Raw genomic sequence first — 22,807 nt, 5'->3', positions numbered from 1 at the left:
CCCAACTTTGGTTCTTTGCTTCTATTTTTTTTTTTTAAATTTCATTTTTCCTGATTTTGTGACCATTTCTTTGTCCCTCCGCAGGAGACTCTTCTCCGAGTGTGTGCTAAAAACATACCGGACTTACGGGCTCAATTCCCAAAATACCCCAGAGTTAAAGATGGAGATATAACTCGTTCAGTTCGTTGATTCGAATTTTTATTTTGAGTTGAGATATGATTTTATGTGAGAGCGTTTTACTGTAATAAAAAAGTTAGATGTGACTGTTTGTGAGAATTTTTTACTGTAGCAAAACTTGAATTCTAAACTCGAATTAACGAAATGAACGACGCCTGCTGTGTTTGTTTTTTTTGTTTTCACATTTTTCGAGAAAGAAAAAATGAAAACGAAAGAGAAATGGCGTTTGACACAATTAAAGATAAAAAATAAAAATAAAAATGATTTTTTAGTTTAGTGTAAAATGAGAGATAAATAAAAAATGACTTTTAGTCGTTTTTCATTTTTTGTTTATGTTTTATCTTCTCTCAAGTAGAGAGAGATATATATTAATGAATTTTTTTATACTGAAAATAATTTCTTGAAAAAACTACTAAACGCATTTTTAAAAATAATTTCTGTTTGCGATTGAAAATATTTTTATACAAAAAAAATAAAATCATTTTATAACGAGTTCTAAACGCACTCATAAATTAGTGTACTGTTATACGTGACTATAAAGCATCTTGGTGGGGTGACGAGCAATAACAATATTCATGATAACCATAAGATTCTGCCTACGAAACCCCTCAAAGTTTATTCCGCGTTATAGAAGCACAATATGCTCCACGCAAAAGTTTTGCCTTTCATTTGGGCAAAAAGTATGACATCTATTTATCACGATCCCTTCTTGAATAATAATACCATAGCAATCGAGTTATTTAATATTTTTTTTACTGCAATGTATTTTGGGTAATAGTTGTTCACTTTTATAAATTGTTTGCACATATGAATTATGATACCATTACTATTACCATTTTTTTTTATCAAATATTAGTTAAGCCATGTGTTATCCACCTGCGGAATAACTATATAAGATTAATCTCATATTTAAATTTTTTCTTTTAAAAATACACCGAAAAAATTAAAGTTATATAAGAGTTTTTAATTAAAAAAATTTAAATTTGACATATTTAAAAGGATTTATTTTAATTAAAAGAAATCGAGAAAAAAATATTTCAAAAAAGAATATTGTAAAAAATGAAATACCAAAGAATATTAGGGAAAAGCGAAAAACACAAAAGGAAAAAGAAAAGAAAAAAAATAAAAAAAGAGGTAATGTTTAAAAAAAGAAAAAAATTTAAGTGGGGACATATTTGAAAAGAATTATTTTAATTAAAATAAAGTAAAAAAAAAGTATTTCTAAAGGACATTGTTAAAAAGAACTGTCAAACAATATTAGATGATAAAAAAAGACAATAGGTAAACGGAAGAAAAAAGAGGAGGAGGTGTTGTCACGTGTCACATAAGAGGAAAAAGTTTTGGCTCTTTTTACTATGTATAGTGCCGGGGGGGGGGGTTTCAATGCAGTCTAGGATCACGACAAGTGTCATGAACCATGGGCGGAATTAGACATAAAGACCGAGATAAAAAGAGGGGATTGATTCCCACCTCGATCGAAGGACGAGACCGTGGTAGACAAAGAACTTTGACACATCAAGACCGAAATAGACCGAGGCCGAGATGAATACGAGAATGACTCGTGTCAAGGGAAAAGGATCCTAAGGCAGTGACACGAGTCCCATCTTCTTCTAATTAATGCGGCCAATGCAAATGAGACACGTGTAAAGTGAATAACAGAATTAAAAGTGACATTTCCTGGATTAGGAAGCTTATTGGGACCTTCCAAAAACAGAATGTCCAAGAAGAAACTCTAATGGGAAATGAATGATGACGTGTCATAATCACGATGGGTCAAGAATATTCATATGATCATTACAGTCATCGTATAAATAAAAAGTGATAAGGATTGTAGAGGGATATGAATTCCTTCTCTAGGCCGAAAGATATCTTTCCTCTTCCACCATTCTAATTCCTTTGAATATTTACCTAATTTGAGCGTCAAAGTGTCTTTTGTATGACAATCCCTAACGTCCCCAACAAATGAGTGATTAGAAGAAGGAAAAAGAGGCAGAGCAATCCCCAGAAGTTGATGTTTGGAAAGCCACATAAACATATAGACATTTCTCTGTCTAGAAAATTATGAATAAGTACACCAAATAACTTAGCAAGCTGGTTTACAACGAAACACTATTAATTGTTTTGTGTTCATGTATGTCGTACTTCTTTTACATATTTGTTTTGTGTGAGTAATTTTGCCAATGGACAAATGACATTACCATAGAATGTCAACTGATAGGATTGAGTAATTGTGTCTTCGCCGACTTTTGAAGGACACGCTAAAACAGTGGTCGATGCTTAGCAAATCGCGTATACACTGGGAATTAGCGGACCATATATGTTGCAGACCAAGTGGCCTTTTTAAAACTTTTTAGAGATTTTCCATCATTCTTTGCTAAGTGGATGAGAAGGAGAGATAAGGCCATTGCTCATAGATAAGGCTGCTTCATTTCATTGCTCCAAAATACTCCCAACATTCATGTTCCATCCAAGTGGCCCTTTTAATTTTAGATTTTCGGTCATTCTCTTTTTAGTGAATGAGAAAGATGTTGGGCTAAAATATACGATCTAAACATGTTTATAATAGCATTTAGATGTTATAAGAAATAAAAAGACCAAAAACATACCTCCGACCGTGGACGTTTTGTTCATGAATTCAAAATCATTCTCAATTTACGTGTATTTTTTTGTGAGAGAAAATACTGTAGTGAATCACAAACCATGATTCGAATCATGACACAAATTCACCAACCAAACGCGAGTATGTAAAAAAAGAGAGTGAATGGCCTTAGGGACGCAATCATGCTCTATATATAAGCTCTGTTCATCACAGAGTCTTGTCAAAAATTTAATCCCTAAAATTACGGGATTATGGCCTGGGATTGGCTGATTCTGAATCAGTGGGTTCGTTTGGTACGAGGATTCAAATCATAGTGATTCTAATCATGATTTTTGAATCAGAATCATAGTTCATGATTTTAGATTCAAATCATGATTCGAAATCAGGAGTTTGAATCACCTTGAATCAAGAGTGGGGTGGTTTTAAAATCATGATTTGAGATAGTTTAAAACATCACATTAGATTCTGAATCATGATTTAGAATCATCCAAGTTAAACAGTGATTTTGAATCATGATTCAGAATTAATGTAAATAAACACTAATTTTAAATGAAGATCTAAAATTATAATTCTAAATCCATCTAAACGTAACCTAAAATTTTGATTTAAATGGAATTGATGGGCCGCACATTCGTACCAAAAATGGATCACATTAAATGGAAAAAGTCAACAAAAGACATATAAAATCGTTGCTCATAAATAAGGCTCGTTTCCTTGCTTCAAAATACTCTTCAACTGTTCAACGCATGTGTTTTGATTCTCCTCATTTTCCCCCCCCCCCCTATAATCCCGTGAGGCTTTCAGTTTGAATTTGGAATGTCTACTTTATGTTCTTCTTGTTGGCCATTGGTCCATTTGTTTGTGTTTATTTGATATGTTGAATGGATACATTTTTCATATTAAAAAAAAAAAACCAACCATAAAATATTGGCAGGGCCGGAATTCAATATATTTTTAGTTAAGACTTTGAAGTCTATTAAATTGTGAAGAAAGAAAAGGGGAAAATATTGGGTGCAAAAACCAGGATAGGGTAGGAGAAAAAATTAATGGGAACTGGGGTTTGAAAAGAAGAATATTTAATGCAGATATCATAACCAAAATTTGACCTCAAAACATTGTTAGACCTTGACTCTCTTATAAAGGCCTTTTGCATTTGATTTATATTTGAATCATACGACACATGCGAAAGAGAATACAGCAGTTTCACATGCATTTATGTGTCGGCGAGCTGATTGTAAATGCATCAAAATTGTGGCACGTATATATCATTCAGGAAAAAAAAGAAAAAAAAAAAAAAAGATACAACTGCATGCAACCAAAAATAATAACAAAAGATTTTCTTAGAAAAAAATAATAAGAGTCTATTTGGTTCATAGATTATAATCATGAGATTAAAATTATTTTTAATTTACGTGTATTTTTTGTGAGAGAAAATACTGTAGCGAACCATGAACCATGATTCGAATCAGAGAACGAATCCTCCAACCAAACGGACTCTAGGAGATCTGAGACTGAGTACGTTTGGTTGATGGATTCTGAATCATGATTTTGAATTATTCTCGATTTACGTGTATTTTTTTTGTAAGAGAAAACACTGTAGTGAGCCACGAACTATGATTCAAACCATAATACGAATCCTTAAACCAAACGTACTTTAAGGCCTGGTTCATTTTATGAATCAAATTATATTATTATAGTATTTTTTCTTATAAAAATTTAAATTTAATTTTTTTATTACAGTATTTTTCTCTCACACGCTCTAAATTAATTTCTTTGGCATCATATATATACTAATAAATAAGTATATACTTTTCTTGAATTTCTAATAATAACTATTAAATCAATTTTTATGTTCTTTTTGTCTGTATATAGTTTTTGATCGATTTGATCAACTAACTTGGTAGGTTTGAACGGTTTTACTACACTAAATCAATATGACTGATAAAAAGTTATTTCAAACCAACTAAATAATGATGTTGATTTAATATAGTTTAGATTGATTGACATCTACAGTTTATTTATTAAGAGAATTTAGTAAATAACATATTTATAAAACTAAGTTAAGTAAATAGCAGATTTTTAAACTTCTTAAAACTAAATAGCAGTTTAGTGCATAAATAATTTATTTATGATTAGTAAAAAGATATTTTTTCATGTAAATTTTATTTTTATATTGGTAAAAAGATTTTTTTTCATGTAAATAAAGATTTTATTACGTAAATTAATTTTTTATCAATTATAAATGAAATATTTATATGATAAACTGTTATTTAGTTTAAATAATTTTAAAATCTGTCATTTATTTTTAGTTTTAAAAATCTATTATTAACTGTAATTTAAGTTATTGGTCGTAGATTTTTCTAAAACACCCGTGGTGAAATTGGATTAGAATTTTACAAATTTATAAGGGGCTATGCATTCTTCAATGAGACTATGAAGATGTGTTTATTTCTTAACTCAAATTAGGAATTAAGTTGTGTATATAAAAAATTACTTAACAAAAAAGTTAAAATTAAGAGAAAAAACACTGTATATTAATAAAAATTTGAGTCGTAAAAGTATTAGATAAGACTATTAAACTCACTGAAATATATATATATATATATATATATATATATATATATATAATATACCATGCACCCTAAAACAAAAAAATACATGTGCAGGCTGTAGCTAGGAAAAAGCCAAATAGAAAAGAAATATCCTCATTTACTTTGGCCTCATTGGTTTTCTTGATTTAAATTTAAAATTTGAGTTGAAATGTGATTTTATATAAATTTTTTTTATTATAATAAAAAAATTAGATGTGACTGTTTGTGAGAATTTTTTACTATAATAAAACTTAAATCAGCGAAACGAACGATGCCTTCATCAATTTATATTTAAAATTTAAATTTTATTATAATAAAAAATTTTCAAAAATAACTACATCTAATTTTTTAATTATAATAAAAAATTATAACATAAAATTATATCTCCATTAAAATTAACAAAAAAGACAGGGTATTTTTGTCAGAAAATAAACTGAGGTTACTGGTTACAACCACGTGGAATGATTACTCGGAACTTTTGTATATTTGCAAATTTCACCCCTGGGTGGTAAAACTACATGAAATCAAAGACGGAGGAGAGAGAAAAGGCTGAGAATGGCAATAATGACGAGGTCTCGTCGGCAGTGGCTGGCGGGTTCCACGAGCCTTCTCTTCTTCTTCTCAAAGACGCGGAAGGGAGACAGTCTGAATTCTCAAATTTTGCAAAAATAGAAAATTCAAACCGAAATAAATATTAAATAAATAAATAAAAGAAAGAAAGAAAGCCCACAGGCCCAAACAAACACGAACAAAAAAAAAAGAAAAAAGAAAAAAAAACCCGCGCAACGCAGAGAGATTTTTTTTTTTTTTTTTTTTATATATTATCAGAACGCAATGAAACAGAAAACACATCTCTAGCTTCGCGCATTTTCAAGCCCCATTTTTATATCCCCCAATATTGATTTTATTTTAATATTAAACTAAAATATGATGATAAAATAAATAAATAAATCCCTGTTTTCTTGTTTCTACTTTCTTCTCTCTTGTCTCAGATTCATTTACATCGAAAGAATTCGAGCGATCGAGCTCTGTGTCGGAATCTCTCTCTCTCTCTGTGCGTGCATGGACGGCCATTACTCACTCCTGTCGATCTCAACGGTCGGATTCGCATCCAGCGTCACTCATTTCCACGCACCAAATTCATCATCCTCTCTGTCTCTGTCAGTTTCCCTCTGAATTTAATTCCTTTCCCTTTTTTTATAATTTTTTTTCCTTAATTTTCTCACAACAGAACACAGCGAGAGCATATGGAAACCAAACCATACCCATTACCCAATCGCCCCCATTCTTCGTGCCTATGTATGTATATGTGTGTATAGACTATATATAACACACACATATATATATATATACATATAAATATATATGCATGTTCTTTTCTGCTAGGGTTTTTCTTCTATCTATCTCCGAAGATTGGAAAATTGGCCTTGTTGACCAGTAATAGTAGAAGTAGTTGTTGTTTCACGATGATTTGTTTGTACGGACAGGGAAGAAGACGACGACGGCCATGAGGACTTGTTGTGAGATCATCATCGTCGTTTTGTGGTGGTGGAGGATATGGGCTGTGGAAGTTCCAAGGTCGACGACTTGCCGTTGGTGACTCTGTGCAGAGAGCGGAGGGATTTCATCAAAGCGGCGTCGGATCACCGCTACGCCCTCGCCGCCGCCCACCTCTCGTACTTCCAGTCCCTCAAGGACATCGGCGACGCTCTCGTCACCAGCGGCACTGGCGGAGATTCTTCCTCCGCTCCTGGGTCTCCGGTCCTCACATTGCCCTCTCACGGGGGAAAGAGGAGGAAGCCCAAATCCAAGCTCCAAAACGACGACGAACCGAAGAATTCCTCATCGTCGGCCTCGATTTCGCATCTCAATTCCCCCGGGGACGAAGAGCTTGAGGATTCGCACTTGCATTTGTCGTCTGGTTCCGATTCGGACTCCGAATTAGGTTCCGCTCCTGGTCACATTCGGATGGAAGAGAGCATTAGCCCCAAGGAGGAGACAGGGAGAATGGAATTTCCTCCTCAGAGTTACTATCCGAGCGATTGGGCTTCTCCGATTTCTCCCGGAGTGAATTCCTTTATGCATTTCGCGAAGAGGTCCGAGACGCCAACGCAGTCCACGGTTTACGAAGAGCCTGAAACGGAAAGGTATTATTCCTCCTATGGAAACTCAAACTCGGGATATTCTTATCCGCAGTATAGCAGCGGTGGGTTTTACGGGTTCTCTATGGGTTCGCCGCCGGATCAAAACGATTTTTATCCGTATCGGCAACAGAATCCGCCTCCTCCTCCTCCGGCGCCGCCGTCGCCGCCGAAGGTGTCTAGTTGGGACTACCTTAATTTCTTCGACACTTATGATAATAGTGGGTACCCGGTTAACTATCCGAGGTACGGGTACGGGTCGAACACGAGTAGTCCGGATTCGACTGAGGTGAGGGAGAGAGAGGGGATTCCTGAGTTGGAAGATGAAACAGAGACGGAGGGGTTGAAGAAGGTCACAGCGAAGAAGAAGAAGGTTGGTGATGAGGACGGCGTGAACAGGAATATGAATTCAGGAGAGGGGACTTCTTCAAGGGCTGTGCCGAAGCAAAATGGGGGTGAGGGAAGTTCTAGACCGGTGCCTTTGAGGAGTAATGACAGTCCAGAATCTGCTGAGATGAAGAGTAGCTCGGGGACGATTGATTCGATCGACACAACTACTGTTTTGAAAAGCCCCGATGAAGACTCTACTAGGAAGAAAGGAGTGAGTTTTGAGATTGACGAGACATCAAATTTGGAGGTTGAATCTTCCAAGCGGAGTAGCTTGACGACATTGTCTGTCCATGGTACAAGGGACCTTCAGGAAGTTGTCAAGGAAATCAGGGATGAGTTTGAGGCTGCCTCTAGTTATGGGAAAGAGGTGGCGATGTTGCTTGAGGTGGGCAAGCTGCCATATCAACCTAGAGCCACTGCACTTGGAGGTATAACTCTGATTAGTCCAAAACCTTGTCTTATCACATTTTTACTTTTGGTAAGTGTTGTTTGTGTTGCTGGAGATGTATCATTCTTACATTATGTGTTGATGGATTCGTTTTAGGAGAGAATTTCAAAGATCCATATTATTTCTGATTGTATTCCTACCTGTTTCGGTATCTTTCTTTATTGAACTCTTTTAGAGCCTAAAATTGACAATCTGAGTGATGCATACTCGTTTAGTATACTGACAGTTCGATAACTGACAAGCCAATTTTGTTGTGTTTTATGGAATAGCGGCTAAAGCTATTCAAATAAGGCTGGATGCTTTTTTTTTTTCCCTTTCAATCTGAATGGTCTCTAGGATACATACTAAATAAGTCACTCTCCGTGAGGGAATATTACATAATTTGTATGGCAAAATAAGGTTTTTTCCCCCCTAAGATGTAACAAATAAAAAGGTCTGTCATGATGCATTGTAGCAGAACCAGTTGAACTGGGTTTTGAACCCCTTTCCCAAACAAGCATTGAATGACTTGAAACTGTCCAAATGTATTAATCTCAGGGTTCCAACTGAGATAATGATGTTTAAGTTTTATCTCAGTAAACAAGCACTGAGCCTGAGCCTTTTATGTATTGAAACTTCTGCATCTCTATGCAGCGATCTTTTCCAGGTTCCTGTACCTTATAGCACCTTCCATGTTATCTTCACATCCTCCATCCAGGCCGTCAATACGATTACCATCTAGAACAATTAAATTGGCAAAAGCATACAATGAAGAGCTTGGAAAAGATTCGAAGTTGAAGTCTGGAAATATTTCAACAACTTTGGAGAAACTTTATGCATGGGAGAAGAAACTTCATAAGGAAGTTAAGGTATGGATGCATCAAAGGAAAAAAATAATAATTTAGAGATTGTAACATATTCATGCACGATTCAGTTACTACGAAGGCAACATTATCAACAAAGGGTTGGAAATCAGAAATAAATGATGCATGCGAGTTCGATTGTAGTAATCATAATCCTATATGCTTTGGTTGAATTGTCTAATGAAACCAAGTTCCCAGACAAGATGCGCATTTTTCAGAAACAATTAATAGCAAACAGTGAAACACATAGAATGTGTCAATCATTATTTTTATTGATTATAAGTTCCTTGTTGTTTCTCTCAGTTCATTTTTGCTTAATTAGTATTTGTTACTGGTTTTAGGACGAAGAAAGGCTTCGGGTTATTTATGAAAAGACGTGCAGGAGACTAAGATACCTTGATGAGCATGGAGCTGAATCCGGTAAGATTGATGCTACCCAGGCATCAATACGTAAATTGCTAACAAAAATTGATGTTTGTATCAAAGCTGTTGATGCCATATCAGCTAGGATACACAAGTTGAGGGATGAAGAATTGCTTCCCCAAGTCACAGAATTAGTTCACGGGTATTGAGCTACTTCAGCTTACTTGTACTGTATATGGATTTAACTGCACATATTCATTTTTTTTTTTATTTGTTTGTATTTTTGCATCACTTTGAGAAGGCAATTTCTCTTTCTGTTGAAGGTGATAGTGCCAAAGTCTAGTTTTGTATGAATGAGTAGCTTTATCAATAGAGTAGTTGTGATTTGGTTATATACCAGCTTACTTTTGATGGTCTCGATCTCTGCTTAGTTACGGTGATTGGTTCTGGTGAAAGTTTTTGGGAAAAAGATCAGAAGATAAGATTGCTTATGGCATAACATGATACTGAATTTTCGTTTAGCTTCTATCACTCTTAATTTCTTAAGATGTCTTGTTCTGATGAATGCTTCTCTATCTGCAGATTGATAAGAATGTGGAAAGCCATGTTTAAATGCCACCAGAAACAGTTCCAAGCTATCATGGAGAGTAAAATGCGCTCTCTTAAAATGAACACTGGTTTTCGTAGAGATGCAGGTTTGAAAGCTACTCTTGAACTTGAAATGGAGCTCATGAATTGGTGCACCTGCTTTAACAATTGGATTAACACCCAAAAATCCTATGTTGAGTCTTTAAATGAATGGCTTTCGAGGTGCCTGCAGAACGAACCTGAAGAAACTGCCGATGGTATAGCCCCTTTCTCCCCAGGCCGGATTGGAGCCCCATTAATTTTCATAATCTGCCATGATTGGTTTCAAGCAATGGAAAGAATATCAGAAAAACGGGTATCGAATGCAATGACTGATTTTGCTGCAACACTACACCAGTTATGGGAAAGACAAGATGAAGAGCAACGTCAGAGGATAAAGGCAGAATTCCTCTCCAAGGATTTTGAAAAACGGCTCAGGCACTTGCGCATGGAGAGAGGAAAACTTGAGCAGGACCGCGATGCATCCTCAGACAAAGCTGCTCTGTCAAGAGTTCCTTCTGGAAGTGGGGTTTCTCCGCTGGATGATCTAAAGGTGGATTTAGATTCAATGAGAAAGAAGTTGGCCGAGGAGAGAGCAAGGCATAGGGAGGCAATGAAACTGGTTCATGATGCAGCTTCAAATAGTTTACAGGCGGGCTTGACCCCAATTTTTGAGACTTTGGGTAACTTCACTTCAGAGGTTCTTAAAGCTCATGAGCAAGTCAGGCTTCAAAATGCTGGAGTAGCGTAAGCGACCTGTAACTTATATATAATATAATTAGGCAAATTGTATGCTTTCTGGCAAAACACCATTGCTCTTGTCTGTACAGTTACTTTCACGAGTATCACACAACTTAGAAAGGTCAGTTTAGTGGAGAAGAGTGATCTTGGGAGTGAAATTTAGGCATGAAGAAAAGCAACTTCTGAGGTGTTTAGGAAAAGGGGTTTAGTTTAGATTCCCTAAGAAAGGGAAAGATGTTTGTAGAGGAGATACCTTAGCTTGTCTTGAAAATTTTCTTCTGCAACGACCCCCCTCTATAGATGGATAGGAATTTTGTATAGAAATTCATTTATTGGTTAATTGGTTTGCAGGTGGCTGTATTGTTTGTAATTGGCTGTATTGGAGGATATCAGTTAGCTTGTAGTCCAGAAACCATAACAATTTTGTATGAGCCATTTGAATATGTATAAATATCTACTTGAATTTTCATGTTATCTAATTTTGATATCTCTTCATTTCACCACCTTGCCCCCATTTGTATTAGGTTTATTTGCTTCCATGTTTTGTCTGAGCTGTCTCATGATTGGCATTTCCAACAAAGTTTCTTCTAAGCTGATCTTGTGATCTGATTATAATGTGATGAGCAGTGTCTTTTCAGTTGTTCCATAGCTCTTCAAATATTATTAAAAAAGGAGGAAATACTCCTTACTCTTTACTCTTAATTAATATTCTTTTTAGTCAAATAATTATATTAGTCAAAAGAGTTTAGAATTTAGATCCACCCACTTATTTGGGCATGCGAAATTGCAAATGTGTTGATGTGAATCCAGTTTGTGTCAGATTATTGCCACACTAGGATTCATTCCATCAAAAAAACCATAGTTAAAGTGAACTAATATATCTTAAATTTAAGCGGAACTACGTTCTTATTCATGGTGTACCCGTCTCTTGTGAGGTGGATATGAGGTTTTCTTATATTTTTTTGTAAAAAAATAAAATAAAAAATGTTAAAGTAAATAATCATATACAAAAATGTTCTAACCTTTTGTTTTAAGATTTTAAGATTTTGTTATCTGTTCATGAGACATTAGCGACTATTCTGATGCATTTTGCAATCCAATATAATGGAAATTGCTCTGAGTTTTGACAATGTTCAAACTTTCTTTTTGAAACTCTTAATTGGTAAACAAGTAGAGTATGAAGGTGGCTTCATGTGGGGATTCTCCAACCTCAACTAATTTATGCAGTTACGGAAGTAAAAACTAAGGGCATGTTTACTTTGCAACAAAAAGAAAAAGAAAGAAAAAAATGAGGAGTGATTTTTTTTTTTTTCATTTAATTATGTGTTTATTTATAAAATCAGTAATGAAAATTTAATAGGTCATGCGCAATCTTTATACCCCTTTAGTATTGATTATTTGTCAAAGATAATGAATGTTACATTTACTTATTTACCCTTAATGAATTACTATATAGTCAATAACTATTTAATTGTGTAAAAAAGATTTTATTCATAACATTGTTGCTCCTAATTTTAGTAAACATAAAAAAGAAAATAAAGTTGTTTCCTATTACATCATTTAATAATTAAGTAAATACTTAAAAAAAATCAATAACACTTAATCCTATTACTTTACTTTTCTTTCTAATCTTATTACCTTTCCCGTTACATTTATTTACGGTTAGTAAACGTGCTCCAAATATAAAGGTATGCTAAATAGAAGAAGCATATGTGTCCTACCTGTCCCAATGCTGCCCTTATTTTGGCACAATTTTTGAATGAATGTATTAGTTTACTAGTAGCGTAAAAAAAAAAAAAAGTTGGAGACATAAGTCAAGTGGTAAGTTTACACCTAACTCAATCATAAAGTATAGAGTCCTAAAAAAACAAACTTATATAACATTAGAAATCTATTAAATTCTACAAAATATTCATGTTGATTTTTATGTATATTTTATTTTTCAAGGTTCATATACACATGTATTATACCTGAAGTGTTTAAGAGAATGTTCTTTCAAATTGAATGTTGTATATTTTGATGGGATTTTTTTTATGATAATCTATGGTTTTTTTGGATCGTATTATTGTCTTTCTAAACTTTTTAAAAATTAAACTTTTTATCTTGAAAAAATTGTGAGCAATATTCTCCATTAATAATTTGTCAAAAATAAAAAAAAGGCGAAAAATGGAGCTATAACTCAAAACTTTAGCCCTTACATTTCAATCACTCTACGTCTTGAATTTGTAATTTTCATGCGATAAAATATAGGAGTAATTATCCAACAATTTGCTTCATGTAATTAAAAAAAAAATCCCAACTATATTAACCCGGTGAACAAAAAATCTACCCAAACTCTAGAGAGGGAGAGGAAAATTTTCTGAAAAGAAAAGAAGACTATGAAATTTGATTTATCTCAACTGAATAGTGAAAGTCTTTTTTATAGGGTTTAGAGGTGAAAATGGCTTCACTCTTTGCGGTGTGAGACAAAGTGTTAATGTTTATGTCCTTAGAAATAAATGTAATAATATTTTTTGAGATATTTTGACTATTAATAAAGATTTATTTATTTCATATATCATGTATTGTCCTCTTTATGTTCATATTAGTTGAATGTATGATAAGCAGACTGAAAGACTGTCATTCTAAATTTTTAAGTTATGCATGTAATGAGAAGAACATACGGAATATAGGAATCTAAAGATGATAGTTTAAATCATATGACCCATAATCGAGAAAATAAAGTTGGGCGCTTTATTCATGTTAAGATTGTTATATTGTTTACTAACGGAGACGGCTTGTCTTGGTCGTCAGAGGTGGGACTCCGTGGGTAGAGACTTGATATAGTTTCTAGTGGTGAAATCTATATTGGGTCGGACTAAAGTTGAATTGTTTTAATTAATAATTCTGTTTGTATAAAATAATTCACTTTTGACGAATTATATGTGGTCATCTTAATCTTGAGATGGATAATGAACCCGTATGCTTGACTTGTATCCTTTGATGTACCAAAAGGAGACATATTGACATTATGTAAAGGTACGCTTACCGATACATTGGGAGTATGACTCGTATATGCGTAGATTCGTTATTCATAGATAGTGGAATCTATAGCTCCTACAAAGAGTCAATGATATCCTCTTATGCATTATCTGTGGATTGAAAAATATGAGCACTCGGCCATTAGACTACTCTGTGTTATCTAATGGTTTATTATTTGTAATGGTAGGAATAGTGATTTTTTGATGTAGTGGTAATGGAACATAAGATAAATGTAATCGGAAAGGCAAAATGGAACATGACCTCAAGTCGATTATGGATATTCTATGGGGATGATACACTAATATATTGAGTCATGGACGAGAGCTATTCAAAGCTTTGTAAATGTGCTATATAAATCGAGAGTGCAGCTCTAGACTTTTAATTGAGTAGCGCTAGAGTTTTATAATCATGAGACAGACTTGTTGGTTTACAAGTAGCGTTGTGATTATATGAGCTTGATTTATATATGTCCATCGGGTCCCTTTGCTAGCTCACATAATTTCTTGTAATGATATGGTGTATTTCTTGCATATTGGTAACTTGTGTTATTTCCGTAAAAGAGGTTCAGAGTTAATATGAGATTGGTTAATTATTCATGAGTGATTTATCGGGTGAATTAATTGATAAATTAATTCTAGATAAATTGGTTGAAATAATGTTTCGGGTTGTTTTGTTCCTGAGTAATTTATCGGGTGGATTAATTGTTAAATTAATTCTAGATAAATTAGTTTTATTATTTTGAGAGTTATTTAATATGAGAAGACTATTATATGACTGTTTTGATCAGGCAACTCCTCTATTGGATTGCTTGAATTAAAACTGATGCTATGTGCAAGTTTCCCGTATTGAAAAACTAGGAAAACAATTTTCCCGTGTTCAGACAAGTCGACCGGACCGGTCGACCGGTTCATGAAGGATAAGTCGACCGGTGAGTTATAACGTCTCTGTCACCGATCGATCGGTTGTAACGCGTAGCGCGTGCTGACGTGACGAAACTGACTCTGTAAGCGAGATAAACCTTGAAAAACCTAATTGTTACGGATATATGACTTCCTAAACACTATAAATAGCCCAGTAAGTCACATTTTTCTTTAGATCACTTGAGAGTCTTTTTGGGGGCTATTGGCAAAAGATTTCTGAGAGGAAAAATTGTTTAATTCTTAAGAACGATTTTTTCCTTTGGCTCTCTTGTGGTTGGAAGGAGTTTAAGAATACCAAGAGGAGATTGAACGACATGTGTCGACCCGCACTCCTATCGTGGAAACGAGAATAACAAAGAAGACAAGTTGGTTGAGGCTCTTCTAGTTGCTGTTTGAAACGCTTTGATCTGTTAGACGTGCTGTTTCTTAAATCTCTAAAGGTATGATTTAGATATTTAGAATTTATGTTATATAGTATCATGGACATGTTCTTGGTTGGCTTTCGCATCGATTTAAATTTTTTTAAAATTCCGCTACGCATTCGATGCCGTTTTTTCAACACAAAGTGCTTTCCCAACTTTACGAGAGTTTTTACGTTGACTTTCTCAACTTCATGGGTACACTTTAAGAGTCAATTTCTCATTTATCTGTTAACCATTTTAAGCATATGAGTATATCCTTTTGATTGTCACATGGAATGCATAAAGGATTATTAAAGGCCTTGTTCATTTCACTGATTCAAGTTTTCAATTTCAATTTTAATACAGTTAAAAGCTCTTACAAAAATTCATATTTAACTTTTTCTGCTACAACTAAAAACTCTCATATAAAGTCACATCTCAGCTTGAATTGAAAACTCGAATCAACGAACTGAACGAGGCCATAATCCTCTCCACTTTTCACATTTTCCATCCCTTCAACTCTCTCCATCATTCCTCTTTTCCATCTCTCCTACTAAATGAAGTCTTATTTTTTTTTTCTATTTTCCACCTCACGTCTTTTATGTGTGTCGAAAACGAAAGCCATAGTGATTGAGCAATGAGGTGATCTCTCAAAAATTAAAAGACATTATAAATATACTACATGCGAGAAGTTTTGTACTGTTCATACACTGTTCACACACTCACAGTGTATTGTTCGTACTGTTCATTGGTAATTACCGGTTTGCCCTTCCAGCATGAAATGTTAGGTAACTTAGGTTTGCCCCTTCTTTCTCTTCTCTTTTTCCCTTCCTAGGCCGGGGCTATTTGTGTCTTTCCAGTATTATGTTAGCGTGTGCAATGTCCATTTTGCCCATTTCCTTCCCTTTCTCATTGTTTTTCTGAGCATGTTTTTTGGTCATTTTGGTGTTTTTATTTTTATTTTTTTTTCCTTTCCTCTTCTCCTCTTATAGACCGTTCGTGCAACTTCTTCCTTCTCATTTTGTTGCCGCTTTTGCTCTCTTTCTGCCTCTCAAGCGATTTTCTCTCCTCCATCGTCCCAATCCTTACCTCTGCACTACCACCACCACCACCGTCGCCGTCAGCCCTTCCTTTTATCACGATCAGATATGGTTCAACGACAATGTTTTAATTTTCTTTTCTTTTGTCCATCTTCTCACTGTTTCGTTTTGTTTGCTTTGTTTGTTTGAAGTTTCCTGAGAAAATGAGTACACTATTTGATGAAATGTCAAAAATAGTGGTTTTGAGCTGCATATTCTCTCTTTTATTTGGTTAATAAAAAAAGAATTTTTGTGGCCTTTTATTTTCCTTTTGGAGTTTTGGTTACGATTTTTACGTGGTTTCTTTTTTTTTTGGATTATCTGGTAGTAGCTTTTTGGTATATATCAATAGCGTAGAACGCAAGACGAAGATTGAGATACGGCATGTTGCTTCTGCCTTGATTGATTGAACAGTCTTTAAATCGAGCCACTATTCACTCCATGGTGATTGGTTAATTTCATTTATTTGTTGGGAATTTTTTGCATGAGTTCTCTAATGTTTGTGAAAGAAAAAAAAAATGGATCTTTATTTTTTCTAAGGATCCAAAAATGATCTTTATGGTTTTGTAGGTTATTCCAACAATATTAGACTAAGCGTCAAAAGAAAAGGAAAAAATTGACCGAACGGTGTAACCTTTGCACTGATTTCTGTTTTTATTTGATTGAAGCACTTTTGTGAAACAATTGTGATTCTCACAATTTATTGTTGATGAAGTCTGAGAATTGCTGATGAGATCAACAAACATTTTTCAGACCTTTTTCCCTGAGTATAAGAATTCCTATTTCCTAATTATTTTTTTTTTCATTTTTCAAATTTTGTCTAATTGGCCAAAGGATTTGCAAGTACATGGTAAGTTTGTGATATTAGAATGCATGTGCAGCAATCACAGAAGAAGAAGGAGGAAAAAAAATAATAAGAATACGAGATATCAGATTTAACTAAATTAGAAAAACTCAATTTTACCCCGTTATTTTAAGAAAGCCCTGACTTTTTTTTTCCTTTTTTTTTTCTTTTTAAATTTAAAAAATTGCTGATTACAGTGAGTATTCAGAATGACAGAGCCTTCCAAAGTCATTCATGTCTGAAACGTTGGTCATGAGATATCACAAGTATGCTCTCTCTCTTTCTCTCCCCTTTTAATGCCCAGATTCTGTAGTTTTTATCTTTTTATCAATTTTTTTAATACCAAAATCGTAAATTGTAGTATTGTTAACAAAAGAGGATGTTTAAGTAATTAAGAAGAATGTAAAAGTTTCTCATTTTCACTTTAAATCGAAGAATTACGTACTTATTTTCCTTTTTGAGTTTGATAGACCTACATGAGCTCATTTATATCATGGAATTGGAATTTTCGAAGTCAAAAATCTGAAATATTATCTAAAGGTGCTCTAAGTCACTAGAGAGAAGAATTCATTGTTTCATTGAAAGGAGAAACCGTTCACTTCGTTGATTCGAGTTTAGAATTCGAGTTGAGATGTGATTTTATGTGAGAGTTTTTTACTGTAGCAAAAAAGTTAGATGTGATTGTTTGTGAGAGCTTTTTACTGTAGAAAAACTCAAATTCTAAACTCGAATCAGCGAAGTAAACGGGACCGAATCTGTATTTTCTTTGAGAATTATAAAACGCGGCCTATCATTCATAAAATGATACGTACAACAAGCAAAGAAAAAGTGAAACTTTATTGGCTTATACGAGGAACCAATGCCTCCTAATAATTCAAAGAGTCAAATAATTGCTCGATGTCCTTTAATTAGAATCAACCAAGTCTTATATAATGGCTTGCTTAACGTTCACATTAGGGTGACAATTCGTGTCACGTATTGTGTTCGTGTCATGTTTTGATCATTTTTTTTTAAATTTACAGTCAATCCAAACACGACTCGTGACACGAAATTTTTTAAAAACCGCAACACAAACACGACACGATCACTTTACGAGTTGACACGACACGACTCGAAAATGACCCGTGACACGAAATTGACCCGTGAACCCGAAATTGACACGAAAATTGTATACTTTTATTTAGCTTTTTACATATTTAAAATAACTTAAAATTCATAACACACTAAATTACAATAACATCCATTGAAATTAAGCAAATAATAGTAAAAGATTTTGAGTATAACTATCATGATATCACAAGTTCATAATCAAATTTAAAATATGCCATGAAAAATATATATATTTTTTAGTTTTTTACGAGTTTCGTGTCGTGTTCGGGTTAGGCGGGTCTAACTTGAAATTGACCCGTGTTTTTTGTGTCAATTTCAAGTCGACTCAATTCTGACTCGAACTTCTTTTTTCTCAACCCTAACCCGCAAAATTCGTGTCACTTTCGAGTCATGTCGTGACCCATATTGTCGGCCCTATGCATAAAAGTAGGAAACAATAACTGAAAACAGACACGTTCACACGTCTACAACTAATTCAATGATTAAACATCTATGACTAATTTAAATATTAAACATAGAAAAATAAGGAATAAAATAACAACTACTCTAGAGATAAGATTTTTTTTCTAGCGGCATCGTAACAGCTCCCTCCCTCTTAGAAAACACCCTTGTCCTCAAGGGTAAATTCTGGAAATCGCTCTTTGATGGAAGTACGATCTTTCCACGTGGCGTCAGATGGAGAAAGCCATTGCCAATGAATTAAAACTTCAGTCTTCCCTTTCTTCAATATGGATCCTAACACAGCTTGAGGCAAAGATTCAAACTCCTCTCCATCATTCAAAGTTGTTCAAATCTTTGAACACCATTTGCTCTTCTCCAATCTTCTTCTTGAGAATTCAGACATGGAACACCGGATGCAACTGAGAAGAAAAAGGCAAATCCAACTTATACGCCGCCTTTCCTATTTTTTCTGAAATCTGGAATGGCCTGTAAAATTTAGGAGAGAGCTTGTGATTTTTCCGTGCTGCAAGAGACATTTGCCTGAGTGGTTGAAGTTTCAAAAACACCCAATCACCTACAGAAAACTCACGTTCTTGGTGTTTGGAATCATAAACTTGCTTCATTCTAGCTTAAGCTCGTGAAATATGGCCTCGTACCTCCTTGAGAACTTTATCCCGCTCTAATAATTCATGCTCAACTTGCTCTACTCTAACTGTACCAGGAATGTAATTCAAAAGCTTTGGTGGCTCTCGCCCGTAAACGACTTCGAATGGAGTCTTGTTAATAGCCAAATGCTAACTTGTGTTGTAACAGTATTATGCCCATGACAGCCATTTGGTCCATTCTTTCGGCCTAGAACTTGTGAAGCATTTGAGGTACATCTCCAATGTTCGGTTAACCACCTCACTTTGACCATCAGTTTGAGGATGGTAGCTTGAGCTAAAATTAAATGAGGTTCCATTTAAGCGAAACAACTCTTTCCAAAACATGCTAGTAAAAGTAGGATCTCGATCACACACAATGGATTTTGGTAAGCCATGCAACTTGAAAATGTAATAAAAAAATAATCTTGCAGCTCCGATGGCAATATAGGGATGTGAAAGTGGGATGAAGTGTGCATACTTAGAAAGTCTATCAACGACAACAAAAATAGAAGACTTACTATTTGACACAGGTAGGCCTTCGACGAAGTCCATTAATATATCTTCCCAAATTTGTTGTGGAATTGGAAGCGGTTGCAACAACATCCCGCTGGTTTAGTTTGGTCAGTTTTATGGCGCTGACAAACATCACACGCACTTATAAATTCTTTGACTTGCCTCCTTATTCCCTTCCAGTAAAAATTTGCCTTGATTCTTTGAAATGTTTTCACATACCCTTCATGTGTACTTCCATGAAATTCTTGGACAAAATCATGTGTGAGGTGAGAAGCAAATGGAAGAGAAATACGTTCTTTATACAAGATTAATCCATCCACTATCTTCCATGGCCCAATGGCTTCACCCTGTTGAATTCATCCCTGAGCTCTTCCATAGAAACGCTGGCCTTAAGCTCTTCTTTAATGGCATCCACCAAAAGAGCCCGACAATTAGTTCAACTTCATGGCACCTTGACAAGGCATCAACAACAATATTATCTCCTCCCTTCTTGTATTCAATGTTGAAATCAAACCCCATAAGTTTGTACAACCAGCGTTGTTGAGCGGTTGTGGTAATCCTTTGAGTCCAGAGGTGCCTCAAGCTTTGATGATCCGTACGAACCACAAATTTCCTTCCCAAAAGATAGGGTCGCCACTTTTGTACTGCCAAAACTAAAGCAAGAATTTCTTTCTTGTAAGTAGAGAGAAGAAGGTGTTTCCCATGGAGTACTTGGCTAAAGTAAGCGATGGGCCGTTCTTGCAATAACACCGCACCTACACCGATCCCGGAAGTATCACACTCGACAACAAAGGATTTCAAAAAATCGGGAAGGGATAATACCGGAGCTTGTGTCATGGCGAGCTTTAGCTTCTCAAATGCCTCCTCTGATGCCGGTTTCCATTCAAATGAATCTTTCTTCAACATATTGGTGAGGGGGGCAGCAATTTTCCCATAATTTTGAATAAACTTGCGATAATATCCTGTAAGGCCTAAAAATCCCCTTAGCGCCTTAAGTGTTTTCGGCTTTGACCATGAGATCATAGCTTCAATTTTAGATGGATCAACAGCCACTCCACAATGAGAAATAACATGTCCCAAGTATTGCACTTCTTTTTTTCCAAACTGACATTTCTCAAGCTTAACTCGCAATTGATTAGTTTTCAAGATATCAAAGACAATTCGTAGGTGCAACAAATGATCATTCCAGTCACTACTATATATAAGGATAACATCAAAAAATACCAACACAAATTTACGTAGATAATCCTTAAATACCTCTTTCATTAAAGCTTGAAATGCTGATGGAGCATTGGTGAGGCCAAATGGCATTACCAAAAATTCATAATGACCTTAGTGCGTCCTAAAGGCGGTCTTTTCAACATCTTCTGAATGCATCCGCACTCGATGGTAGCTGGAGCGCAAGTCCAATTTTGTGAAATAACGGGCTCCTGTTAATTCGTCAAGGAGTTCATCAATCACAAGAATAAGAAACTTGTCCTTCACTGTTATCTTGTTCAAGGCACGATAGTCGACACACATTCACCACGAGCCGTCATGCTTTTTCACCTAACAAAACTGGAGACGAGTAGGGGCTGGTACTAGGGCAAATAACTCCAGTTACCAAAAGTTCTTGAACAATTTTTTCAATCTTATTTTTTTAGAAATGAGGATAACGATATGGTCGTACGGCTACCGGTTCGTAATCTAGAAGAAGTGGAATTTGATGGTCCTGTGGACGTTGAGGAGGAAGACCTGTGGGTACTTTCAAAACCTCTGGATATGATTGCAAGATATCTTTGATTGGAGGTAGAATGTGATCTGGCTTAGTGCTTGGACTAGTGACGTCCAAAGCATGCAAAATAACTCCTTGCTGTTGTTCGTTGAGCTTGGTAATTGGAGTAGCATCTAAAACCTTTCCCTTTGAATTTATTCCACGCAAGACCACCTCTGTATCATTCCAAGTAAACTTCATAAAAAGCTTTTCAAAATCTCACTCAATAGAGCCTAGCATTCTCAACCACTGTGTTCCAAGTACAACGTCATAGCCCTCCAATGGTAATACAAAGAAATCAGTAACAAAAGGGATTTTTTGAAGCTTTAGATGCACTTGAGTACACTTGCCTGGGCTCACTAATTTCTCACCAGAAGCTACCATTACTTCCATCCTTCCGTTTAAATTTGGACACAAATTTGCATGTTGAGCGACTCGCGAGTTGATGAAATTGTGAGTGCTTCCAGAATCAATGAGAACAATTACCGAATGTCCTTATAAACTACCCCAAACTCGCATAGTTTTAGGCGCTTGTGCAATTTCGGGTGTCATGTTTTCATTCGCTCCATCGACCTCTATTTCAACATCGCCATCATCATCGTCCTCGGCCCAACAAGCTTCGATCCGAAAGAGCTTCGCACAATTATGACCGGGGACATACCTCTCATTGATAAACCCTTGAACACAATATCCAGCAAAAATATTGAGTTCCAGAACAATGTATATCAATCTGTTTTTTCTGAAGTCCATCATATAAAGACAGGGATGCATTCATCCTCTTTAAGTGTTACAACCTTTCACATAAAGATACCTTTTCAATTTGATGGTTATCTTTTATATGCTGATACACTTATAACAATAGTTATTTCTATTGTTAATAAGTGCTCAGATATGTGAGAAAACATATCACAAATAGATGCAATGGTACGAGACCTTTTCAGATCACTAAAACACACGAACACATTTTCCGTCGAAGATTTACGCTGTAGCGCTCCCGTGCGCTGCAGCGCGCGTGCCTAGCAAAACAGACCTGAGGGTCTGTTTTGCGCAGGCTGCAGCGCCCAAACGCGCGCTGCAGCGCGCACTCTTTCGCGCTGCAGCGCGTGCTTGCGTCAGCCTACTCTTTCCGAATGTGTTTTAATCCAATTTTGTGATATCAAAA

At 35.2% G+C, this 22,807-nt stretch overlaps 1 protein-coding gene across 2 annotated transcripts; it reads left to right on the top strand.

Annotated features, from left to right (window-relative positions):
• The first annotated feature begins 6,227 nt into the window (after nt 1-6,227).
• On the top strand, nt 6,228-11,347 carry LOC21396536 (nitrate regulatory gene2 protein). 2 transcript variants are annotated; one of them, XM_024164948.1, is made up of 5 exons: nt 6,228-6,527; nt 6,855-8,326; nt 8,980-9,194; nt 9,530-9,753; nt 10,134-11,347. In XM_024164948.1, the coding sequence occupies exons 2-5, from the start codon at nt 6,925-6,927 to the stop codon at nt 10,927-10,929; spliced, it is 2,637 nt and encodes an 878-aa protein (XP_024020716.1). In that variant the 5' UTR covers nt 6,228-6,527; nt 6,855-6,924; the 3' UTR covers nt 10,930-11,347. The 2 variants fall into 2 exon arrangements, with proteins under 2 accessions (XP_024020716.1, XP_010095406.1); XM_010097104.2 differs by having other exon boundaries at nt 6,228-8,326.
• The last annotated feature ends 11,460 nt before the right edge of the window (nt 11,348-22,807 follow it).

This window comes from Morus notabilis, unplaced genomic scaffold (genome assembly GCF_000414095.1).
Source record: "Morus notabilis unplaced genomic scaffold, ASM41409v2 Scaffold1379, whole genome shotgun sequence".
NCBI classification, from domain to species: Eukaryota; Viridiplantae; Streptophyta; class Magnoliopsida; order Rosales; family Moraceae; genus Morus; species Morus notabilis.
The sequence above is the reverse complement of the archived record's forward strand: the minus strand, read 5'-3'. Positions and strand labels throughout refer to the sequence as shown.

Coding starts and splice junctions, on each gene's coding strand:
- LOC21396536 (XM_024164948.1), top strand. CDS start 6,925: ATGGGCTGTGGAAGTTCCAAGGTCGACGACTTGCCGTTGGTGACTCTG. Junction 9,195..9,529: donor AACTTCATAAGGAAGTTAAG/GTATGGATGCAT, acceptor TACTGGTTTTAG/GACGAAGAAAGGCTTCGGGT. Junction 9,754..10,133: donor GTCACAGAATTAGTTCACGG/GTATTGAGCTAC, acceptor CTCTATCTGCAG/ATTGATAAGAATGTGGAAAG.